This window comes from Dioscorea cayenensis, chromosome 4 (genome assembly GCF_009730915.1).
Source record: "Dioscorea cayenensis subsp. rotundata cultivar TDr96_F1 chromosome 4, TDr96_F1_v2_PseudoChromosome.rev07_lg8_w22 25.fasta, whole genome shotgun sequence".
Taxonomy (NCBI): Eukaryota; Viridiplantae; Streptophyta; class Magnoliopsida; order Dioscoreales; family Dioscoreaceae; genus Dioscorea; species Dioscorea cayenensis.
Window position 1 is genome coordinate 19,686,846 of NC_052474.1, and position 11,542 is coordinate 19,698,387.

Consider the following 11,542-nt stretch of genomic DNA (forward strand, 5'->3'; position numbering starts at 1 on the left):
GGCACTGATTAATTGCCACTTTTAAGTAACAATTAAAATGTCTCTGTACATCAATGATCAAACCAAAGCCGGATATTGGCGAACAGAGAAAGCAAGCTTCTTTGGTAATGTCCTGTTAGAAAGTGAAACATCTCCACTACCAATTGAAGTCCATATATCAATGGCTCAGCATCATTTGGTTCTTCTTCTAAACTTGAACAAGTTATAAAAAGAAGAAAAAAAGAAATGAAAAGAAAATTTATTATATCCTTGCCGCTTCTCCAATCAGTTTTGAAATTCACTAACTGAGGGAGCAGGTAATGCAAGGTTGGGCCGGTAAAGGTTATTTGAGCTTGGATCGTCGCCTTGCTTTGGCGGTTTGTGTCTTTCTTTACCATCTTGATAGGAGGGCTTAACTGGATGAACTTGGATCTCCCCTTGATCTGATTCTGGCCTTCTCTTCACCTTTTTCTTGACATTATAGTAACCATCCTCAGTAAGCATAATGTTTGTACTACCACTGCCTCTGGCCTTCTCGTAATTTTCAGAGCCAAAATGGTGCCCTTGAGCACTCATATGTTGGGTTGATTCTGTAGGTCTTCCCAATGGAGCATTGATGTGGTTGGATAATTGCTTGTCTGGTAAGATATTAAGCTGACTTGAGGATTCAGCAGCAGGTCTCTCTTGTCCAGTTCTTACTTGCGCACTCAGAGTTTCATCTGGCCTTGTAGCCAAGGCCAACCTTTTCCTCTTGATCCTTTCCTCATCACGAACCTGAATAGAATTAAGAGTGTCATGTGAATTTCTAAATGGTAAACAGAAAAAATTTCTTGTTCTTGTTCCAGTAATGAATGAGAATGAAGAACTATCAAAGAGGTCTATCACACATGCATCACCCCGATAATTATGTGGATAAATTGGCTAACTTTTGCCATGCCCTAAAAGAACCTCTCCTGTGAATAGTATATCAAATACATATACACAGAGAAAGAGAGGAAGATGATGAAGATGACCTTGTGTCGAGTATACGTTGCCCTCCTCCGCTGCTTTGACCTGTATATAGCTTCTTTAATTCCAGCATTGTCCATGTGACCACTGGGCCACAACTCTGCAAGCTGGAAAATAGAAGTTGTTTGTTTTCATAAGAACTTGTTCTATAACAAGAGCTTCCTTAAATTGCAGAGGCAAGCGAACTTGTTCACAAAATTCTCAAGATAAAATTGTTTGTCAAAAACCAAAACCACAAAAAGGCAAAGCATACAGCGTGCTTTAGAAATCCACAAGCACAAGCAGTTATTCCGAGGAAAAATTGGTTAAAAAATACACTATTGTTTTGGAAATAATATTCTTTATTTTTGAAAAAGCAAATTACACAACTTCCTGTAACATGTAAATATAGAGCTAAGTACCTCAACATAAAGCTTCCTACTTTGAGGCCCCTTGTCTTCATCCATACCCTGGATAGAATTAGAGGTTTAGGGAATTAGCATAACATTTAACAAACTGAAGAAGTATCTGACGAATACTAAACAATTCATAGGCCATGCTGACAAAATATGGGACTAATTCTAATGCATTGAGAAGATAACTAACATGTCTAGAAAAAAAAACAATGGTCATATTTTATCACTCAAGATAGAAAGCCTTCTTTCCAGACTCTGAATATATTTCTACCATCCTAAATTCCAATGGGCAGCAGCCCACAGAAATACAAAGTAATGTCAATTGGCATTTGTCATTGTGCCTAAAAATTATGTTTAAGCAAGGATGAGTAAGGAAGAATCACAGGGTTATTCCAACAATATAAAACAAGTGATGGATGTAAGAGAATGTGAAACCACTGCATTTTGTATGCCCTTCTATTCTCTCCACCATGATAATCATATGAAAATAAAAAGGAATAATTCCTAAAACTTCATTTATTACCTCAACATACAAATCATAGAGATCACAAATCTTGTCTTCCAATGCTTTATCCATAATGAATGCTTTTTTTAGAGCTCTTTTTTCATCAGTAACAGGAGCTTCCTGAAAATCATCTGCCGAACCATCCTGTTTCTCAGCCACCTACTCAAAAAAAAAAAGAATGATAACTACATGCTTTAACTGTAGTGCAAATACCAAGAATAATTTCCCCCATGAATCAATGAATTAACTGTTGGATTATACATCATCCCTCAACATTACAGGTAAAAGCATAAGTAATAGAAGCATCAAGTTCATTACCAGAAAGCATATACTTCAAGTTGAAAGATAACCTACCTTGGACTTCAAAAGTGAGGGCTGTGATCTAATCATTTCATTAACCTCTTTCTTTATCTGCTGAAATCTATAAGCTTTCTCTTGTTTGGCTGATAAACCTAATTCAACCATTTCCTTCATGTTTCTCTGTGACAAAGCAACCAGATCAGCCTAGAATATTAATTCAAAAGTAGGCAACACCAAACAGAATGAAGTCTGGTGATTTAACAGAAAAGTCATGATTATGAACCTAAATTAGAACTAAATCAATAATGATAAGGAGGCAAGAATACTCTAGCTTGGAAAATTCTAAGAAAAGAGCAACAGATATTATCCATGATCAAACCTTTATGGGAAAAATGGACAACACAATAATATTAGTGGCATTCCCGCTGAAGAGGCAGGCTTTTGATGATGCTCCTACTAAATCAGTATAATAATATGCTTTTTGGGTAAGTGAAGAATGCAAGTCACATAATAGGAGCCCCAGTAGCATAACGTCAACTAAATGATTATGTTTTTCTTATGTTTTACCTTCAACGTCCGTCGCTGCACAAGGTGGCCGAGAATACCCATAAGGCGATCTATCAAATTGTTCTTTGAAATCTTACAGTGGTTGACCTGCAACATCACAGAAAATGTAAAAAATGCAGATTACAAATATTGAAAACATCAGCTAAGAATATTTGCAGGCATATATGCAGAAACATAACATTAAAATGATAGAAGCGAATCAGAAGAATCCACAATTCCGGCTCAACATAAATGAAAGCAAATAAATCAATTTATTCATTGCATTTTTGTGAACATGGATGGCACCACATGCCTGAACTTCAAGCCCCAACATAAATTTTACTCAGTAAGCACTCTTTTAGCCAAAACTTAAACTACTGACCCAAACTTTCAGAAGAAACATTAAAAATGGCACCACATGAAAATCCTATCAGAGAACAGCCTAATAGTGGTTGTCATGATGCTACGTTGATAAGGCCCGTCTAAAATCATCATAATAAAACGCTATACATCTATGTCCCTTAATCATTTTTTTCATAGGTAACACCAATCATACATCTAACTGCAGCATATCAGTTTAGCCAAAGAACATCAATCAATCTGTTTGTAAGATTCACAAGGTCAAACATAAGAACTCTCTGAACGTATAAATTCACTTTATTGGAGCCATCAGTCTTTCAGAATAACAAGGAATTTCAGAGACAAATCACCTGACATAGACGGTATTTTGCATGAAATGGAGGCAATTACAGTAATTGATAGTTACTTTATCCAAAACTCGCAAAAACAAAAATCCAGTGAGACAACTGCAGAATTTACTTCATTAAAATTATCTTTTATTGCTACAATGTCCTTAACCAAACAAATAAAGGTAGACAATCATGAAACAAGGTGGCCAGTAAGTTGGTTTTTAATAGGATGCAACAATTTCTTTGTTTTACCAAAAGTGGAAGATGTTCTGGATCCATGATTTCCTTTTTCCAGAAGTCAAATCACAGTGGTAGATGACATTAACATTACACAAGAACAGTGAGTAGCATGAGATAGCAGAAATAACAATTGAGAAGAGCAGTGAGAGACATGACAAAAGCCCATAGCTGGACAAACTTGATGGGATTATGCAGCTGATGAATAAGGTATAAGGACATTACCGATAATCGAGCAACTTTTGCAAGCTTCTGTTTAACTTCTTGGGGCAGCCTCCTTTTGATGGCTTGAGTTGAAGGATCAATTTCCTGAACATTAAGGTCAGGTGGTCTACCTGAAAAGATTTCAACATAAGTAACTGCTTATCATGGTGAAATTCTCATGATTAAGCAGTAAATTTTGCACCAAGAGAATGTCATGGTGAAAAGCTCCTCATGGTCAAGTATTATATATGCAACAGCCTGACTTACATGCTGCAACTATCTTTTCCAAATCTCGAATTGCTCTTTCGAGTGTTGTGCCTTTGGGTCTAACAGCAACAGCATCTTCTTTCATCCGCTGAGATGATGAATGCTGGAAAATATCAGAAACAAACCATGTTGAAGAAAAGACAGTGATATACCATGCACACAAATTCAAACCATGTGTTGATCCAAAAGAAAACTTCGTATGCATGAGATAATTAGACAGATTTTGTATGTAAGGATTTGAGTTCATAAGGCAGAACAAAGTTTGTCATAAGCATCTACCAAAGTCGGAAACTTCTCACTCACAATGGAACAAGGATCAGCATCCTACTAGAACAAATAGCAACCAATTCTCCTCATCACTAATATTAGTCTATTTAATTTTGACTTTAACTGCAATCTGGGATGACTAGTAACACAAGCACATAAATATGGTTAACAATCTCTAACATAGCAAACTTCCTATCAATGCTGCCAATGAGGGTGGAACATTAAATGAAGCTTATATGAGAGAAATATTTGCTTAGAAAAGAAGTGGAGCCATACAAATTTATGACTGCCAGCAAAGAGAAAAAATACTGTGATAGAGAAATTGATGATGCGGTGGCATGAGAGATCATGAGAGTTACAAAAGGTCAAATAAAGCAAAGCTAGTCTTCAGCTTACAGCTAGTGAATTCAAGATTTTTACAATTAAACAAAAAAATTCATACCACTACCTGTCCATGATATATGTCTGCAGAAGAATTGAAATCCGAAAAGTCACTATATCTACTCCTTTCCTTGCGTCTTATTTTCATCGAAGCTTCAGTATCAGTTTCCCCATTGGATAATTTCTTGGGTTGAGATTCAACCTGAGATGGAACAGCTTTATCCCAAGGTACTGGATACATGGCATCAGAAGATTCAACTGGACCTCTTGATTTGTAGGAGTCCCTGGATGGTATGAGTCCAGCCTTTTGCTTGTCATAATCCTTGGATTCCGGGGGAAGTGTTGAAGCAACCTTGTAAGGTGTTTTCATGTATAGCAGATTCTCCGAGTTGACATCAAGATCCAATGTTCTCTTTTTATGAGCTATGCTTGGAACATTAACTTTACTTTTCAGATTTTTGGTTTCTTGATTATGTTCAGGAAAGGGAGTCAAAACTGTGCTAGGAATGGACTTCTTCCCTGTTGATGGTACATCACGCGCAGCAGACTTTATTCGCATGTTTCCCATGTTTAAAGGCTCTCTGAGATTGTGCTCCCCATCCTTCTCACTATGGTTCCTTGTTGAATCTTTTCTTTTCCTTTTCTTCGGTTCAGGATTTGGTGAGGAGCTAGGTTCACTAATGCGTAAAATAAGAACATGTATAAATTAAAAACTCAAAAATAGTCTTGTCGGTGGTAATATAAGAAAAAAGATCATTAAAAAGAGAAATTTCCATATTTAGTGCCAAAAATGAAAGCCAACAGAGGAGTTTGTGGAACAATATTATGAAGCCTGGCACATCTTATCAGAAGATTGCATTTAAGTTTAATCACAATCCATCAGATCAAACTTAAATTCTCTATACACGTATATTAGTATGCATCCATGTATATGCAAGTGTATCTACATGAATGCTTACATGATCGCATGTGTTTTTTTAATTCTTCTCTGTTTCATATTCTTTGCAAGAATGAGAATAGACATGCCCTCACATAAGGAAGCTTAATTCAACTAAAAATCCAATACTTTTTCAAATAAATCATTCAGACATTCTACAAGACCACAGCCAAATAAAAGCAGAAACGACACAGACAACACATGTTCTTGAATAACCTAGCTTATAGATCTAAAATAGAAGAATATAAAGATGAATAGCAATCACAGAGAATCATGTCCTTCATAATTACATAAACTCCTTGACATGGCATGATAAGAGTAACAAATTAAAATAATTGCATGTAATGCACTAAAGTATACAGTACTTGAGGCTTAATGTGGCTCCACTAAGTCATTTAGCTATGTGTGCCATTAGTCTTATAGTTAAGTTCTGTTTGTCTCATATTTTAAAGTGGATCAATATGGTTTAAGCAGAACATTGAAGTTTACAATGATTTTACACTTTAACTCTTATAAGGCCGAGCAAAAATTAATTACAAAAAAATCTAAATCTGTGTGATCACCACTAAAAAGATACCATTTAACATAAATTATGTCCAAACACACATCTTCATCCAACAGCTTAACTTTGTGAATAATACAACATATGCATAAGTTGTAATTATGAAGCAAAAAACTGAAGAATAAAGACGAAACTCACATTCTTTCCAACTTCCCCTTATTAACAAAATATCCATTGTGCTTGGTTGTTGATTTTTCAACTTGAAAATACTCATCCTGAAATTGAAAGTACAAGGAAGAATTATGTGCAAATTGTACAACTGAATGGTAATATGTAATGGAAGAAATGTGTTCTTAATCAAAAGAACTGCAAGTATCTATTTAGGTCTAGAACAAAAGGAGAAGCCTTCACCATGACATTTTTTTATCCATTGAATTTATCAAAACCACAGTGAGTTCCCTTAAGAAAACCTATGGTAATTGTATGCTAAAAAAACACCTCTTCCATGATGTTTTAATCAAAGTCAAGAGTAGAATAAAGAGGTAAACAAATAAGTCGATTTAACAAAAGCTATATGATCTAGATTAATTTCACACAACAGAAGGAAAAAGGGTCTTCAAGGATGCCAGTTAACAATAGTTGGAAAAAGATATAGTCCTTGTTTTCTAGACTAATCTTGTCATTGAATGTTTTGCAAAAAAATAAACAATAATTACGGTGTGACATTTTCAACACAATGATGCATTATTTAAGCAGAAAATAAACCTACATAAGCAAAAGATGATCCATTCCTCTTAAAATTAAAAAAAAAAAAGAGCACCAAACAAACCAGCTCAGCATCATCTATGAATGAATCCTCAGTATCGTATTCATCATCATCAGGAACATCATCAAGCTCTTCCTCATCGCTACTGTGCTTGCCCTAAATATAAAATATTCAATTGAACAAAAATAATTGAACATATGCCACATTACAATGAGATCACCACATAAACAGGAGTAAAACTTATGATGGAACATCATACCATGTACAAACGTTCAATCTTCTCAATAACGGCACTAAAGCGATTTGATGGTTGGCCATCTTTTAGTTCACCTTCTGCATCTTGAACCTAAAAACCATAATGAAGCCAAACATTATCAAGAACATTTTATTTAGCATAAAACATAAATGCATCAGTATCAGAACAAGCCCAGTTTTGTATTTTAATTATCTTGAAAACCTGGAAGAAGCCAGCATATCCTGCATAAAAACTTTAAACAAGGTCTATACTTCCACACTGTGAATAAATTTCTGAGTACCACTTGACCATTTGATAACCAAAGCATCAGACAGTAGGACAAAAAGCACAACGCATAACATGAATCAACCACTTTTCTCCCATGCAGCAAGTAGTCAAGCCTACAACCTTAAAGAAGCACAAAGCCATTGAACTTAAGAAAGAATGTGATTTACTAAGCTTTAAAGACAACCAACAAGTAATTGCCCTAGTCACCTACCTTGGTGCTAGCTTTCAGACCCAAAAAAACCTAAATGCCAATTGAAACCTTCATGACTAAAAATCTGTATCAACTTCCCCAAGCAAAATCACTACTGAAACTTCCACATTACTCCAGATAGAGTTGAAAATAATCATTAAGCTCTAAACATAAACAATAAACTCAACTCAGCAATGTGCCTATAATGCCCACATCAATGCCCCATTGCTTTCCTTCATCTACATCAATTTCCATAACAAATTAACAATAAAAGTGCCAAAATCAACACACAATCATCATAAAAAGGTTAAAGACAATCCCCAAATCGCACAAACCCTAAAACTAGCTAAACTAAAATTTTTTTTTTTTTTAAAAAAAAAGAACACAAATAAGCAGCAAGAAACATAACAAACCGAATGGAAATAAAGACGAAAACCTCACATTAGCACCAGAAAAGACCTGGCCACCGAATGCCGGATCAACCCCAGAAGAAACCGCGGCCGAGCCACCGCCTCTCCCAGACTCCTTAAGAAGCCGCTTCCATGAGACGATGGTGGTCTCTCCAGGCCTCAGCTCCACCGTGAACCTCACCCTCTGGTCATTCACCGGGGCCAACTTCTGCGGTTCCGATGAAGACGCAGCCGGAGGGCCTTCGACCATGGTCGGAACCCTAGCAGGGCCAGCAACGGCGGGCTTCTCATCATCCATGAGGATGCTAGGGCGTGAGAAGATGTAGAGAAGGAGACGAGGGTTTGGGATTTGGGAGAAGAGATCGAGGGTTTGGATGATGAGCGTGGGAAGAGATTTGGGGATTAACTGCTGACGAGCATCTTGGGCGGGATTGCCACATGCCCGGAACTAAACCGTTCATCAGACCTTGCTTTTTTATTTTTTATTTTTTTTTATTTTTATTTTATTAGTTTTTTTTTTGGCATAGATTTTTTTAAAATTATAATCACATATTATTATTATTATTATTATTATTATTATTATTATTATTATTATTATTTGGGTTGTGGGGTCAGTATAAAGATGGCAATTTAGGAATCCAAGTGAATCCATCCAAATATACATATGGTTTTTCTTTTAATTTGGTGTTTTTTTAATCATTATCATTTTGTTCATAAAAATGACTTTTGAGTGATCTTGTTAAATGTTCAATAGTGGACATCAAAAATATCTTTGGATTTATTTATTAACATATATGGTTATATGTGTTTATATATATACATATGATAATATGTTTTAGATGACGTCTCCAGAATATGATTCTAAGGACGTCCCCACAGCAGCATTAGATCACCCATCTAATAACTGTTATTTTATTACTAACCCCGGAGATAGTGTTAGTGACGCTAACCCCACTTTCTAGGGTTATATTTATAATAAAACAATAACTATTGGACATCCATAAATTACCGGTCTTTTATATATATATATTGTTAGTAAGATATATATATATATATATAACAGAAAGATTCTTAAAAAACCAAAGTTAGATGTGGGATGTGGTAATAAAAAAATATACAAGGGTATTGAGTTAAGATGATGATATTAACATTGACGTTAATTGTAATTTTTTTTTGTTTATATTGAGCTGATTAAATTAAAATTTTACTTTATGGACGGAATAAGAAATAGTTGATTCCACCACCACCACAACAAGCTGTTAGTTTCTATTATTTGAGCTAGGTTATATGAATCATTCCCAAACTCCTTACTCTATCAAAAGCCAACAAACTAGATAAATTAAGGACAAATATATTATTATATAAAGTTTTTACTAAATATTTTTAAAGTCTACCTCTCCTCGATAGCCTTCTACTCGTAAATCTTCATCCTTTTTTTATAGGGTTCTCTATAAGTCTTCTAAGAACATGTTCATACCATTTTAATCGATTATCCCTTAACTCATCAAAAATTGATGTCATTCCCAATCTATCTCGAATAAATTTATTTTTTAATAGATCATTCTTATAAACAATTGACATCCATCTCAATATTTTCATTTCAACCACTCTTATTATAGAGTATGTTGTTTTTTAACCAACAAACGTTTTGACTTGTATAACATAGTTGGCCTAACAACCGTTTTATAAAACTTGCTCTTCAATTTAAAGAAGTATTTTACGATCACATGAAACTTCAGAAACTTCCTTCATTTTTTCTCTAACCTACTTTAATCCTATTTGTTATATATACTATAAGTTCCCCATTATCTTGAATTATAGAACTTAGGTATCAAAAACTGTTATTTTTCTAAATCTTGATATCATCCATTCAAACTCATGTTTCGTCTCTACTTACCATATTACTTAAATATCATTTGACACAGTCTATCTTTATCCTAATTAACTTGAAACTTTTGACTTTTAGAGTATTTTTCCCACATCTACCGCTTCAATTTGGCATCTTTCATACTTTCATGGAATAAGAATACATCATTGGTAAAAAAAATATAACCCTAAGAGATTTAATCTTGAATATGCTTAATGAATTTATCTATAACAAGAACTCTTCAATTCTAACGCCGCTAGCAAAACTATCCTATATATTTTTTGTTAAGTTTATGTACCTAATAGTAACATTTTTTTTTTCTAAAATCCACCAAAGACCTTCCTCTCCATCCTTTGTTATAAATTTTAAAATTTTTTATTGTCCTGTTTCATCCTTTGTTATAAGTTAAAAAGTTAATTTAAAAAAATCACAAATTTAGAGTCAATTTGATAATTGACCATAAAAAATAGAAGCAATTGTCAAGTTCAACATCTTCTCAAACGATAAGTTCTACTTGATTTTAAAATTAATATGAGAGACTTTATTAGGTTCAAATTAGTGGATTAAAGATCAATAAACTTAATTGTTTTTTATAAAAATAAATAAACCATCCAAAAATGTCTTGGAGGGAAATAAATCAGTTACATATACAATAAAAGTCATCTAGTACAAGTACACAAATAGTTATAGTATATAGTAAGAACAAATAACACAATGTATTGTAGAAGAGTCAGACACATATAAAATAACCAACAATATATATATATATATATATAATATACATAATAATAGAATAGGTGGTATGAAAGCAAAATTTAGCTTACAGAAAAATATCATCTAAAGGACATCTATACATAGCATTTAGGCTCCGTTGGGATCATCATCCAAACGGAGCCTTATATTAACCTAGAGTGTTAGAGATCTATATTAGTTTTTCAATTGAGAAAAAATGCTCCCTCAACAATAGAAAATTAAGATGGATAGGAAGTCAAAGTTATGTTTAAATATTATTAGAGGTACTTCAATCATAAGTCTTTTCTAGTCGTGTGTTGCAAATAACCAAAAAAAATATGTATAATGAATTTTGATTAGAATCAAAATGGATGAGAGGAGACATTGATTGAATAAATAAATAGCATATTGTAAGTACATGCACTAAATGATATTGTTACATATAGGTCTTGAACCTAGTTCATTTTCACATTTGCTCAAGTCCAACATATATAAGTTTAGGTCGGCCTTGCGGCTTGTGTCACTCGAAACATGTCAAATTTGGTATAAAACTCACTACATCATTAATCCATTCCACATTAATTATTTGTGATTTTTTTATAGGTAAACCACTTTTTTATTAGAAAAGATATTGGAAAGGGAAAAATTATAGAGGTAGAAACATAAGATGATGGCAAAATGAACAGAAGTGGGTCAAATTTTTTAGTTAAATTATTTGTTATATGCTGTGCTCTTAATAATAATTAATAAGTGGATTAATAATGTTAGAGTACTAGAGTATACATATAGAGTATATATATATATATATATTGTACATATTTTGTTTATACATATTAA

General features: G+C 33.7%; 1 protein-coding gene across 3 annotated transcripts; it reads right to left on the bottom strand.

Annotated features, from left to right (window-relative positions):
* Positions 1 to 5: 5 nt before the first annotated feature.
* Positions 6 to 8,559, bottom strand: LOC120257846 (ubinuclein-1-like). Of its 3 annotated transcripts, none has more exons than XM_039265129.1 (13): positions 8,156 to 8,559; positions 7,243 to 7,329; positions 7,047 to 7,139; positions 6,416 to 6,492; positions 4,846 to 5,455; positions 4,131 to 4,233; positions 3,885 to 3,994; positions 2,755 to 2,841; positions 2,242 to 2,367; positions 1,906 to 2,046; positions 1,389 to 1,436; positions 993 to 1,094; positions 6 to 753 (listed from the first exon to the last, which is right to left on the bottom strand). In XM_039265129.1, the coding sequence occupies exons 1-13, from the start codon at positions 8,402 to 8,404 to the stop codon at positions 265 to 267; spliced, it is 2,322 nt and encodes a 773-aa protein (XP_039121063.1). In that variant the 5' UTR covers positions 8,405 to 8,559; the 3' UTR covers positions 6 to 264. The 3 variants fall into 3 exon arrangements, with proteins under 3 accessions (XP_039121063.1, XP_039121062.1, XP_039121061.1); XM_039265128.1 differs by having other exon boundaries at positions 4,131 to 4,218; positions 8,138 to 8,559; XM_039265127.1 differs by having other exon boundaries at positions 8,138 to 8,559.
* Between the last annotated feature and the right edge of the window lie 2,983 nt (positions 8,560 to 11,542).

Coding starts and splice junctions, on each gene's coding strand:
- LOC120257846 (XM_039265127.1), bottom strand. CDS start 8,404: ATGGATGATGAGAAGCCCGCCGTTGCTGGCCCTGCTAGGGTTCCGACC. Junction 4,234..4,845: donor CAGACATATATCATGGACAG/GTAGTGGTATGA, acceptor GATATTTTCCAG/CATTCATCATCTCAGCGGAT. Junction 1,437..1,905: donor TCTATGATTTGTATGTTGAG/GTAATAAATGAA, acceptor AATTCTATCCAG/GGTATGGATGAAGACAAGGG.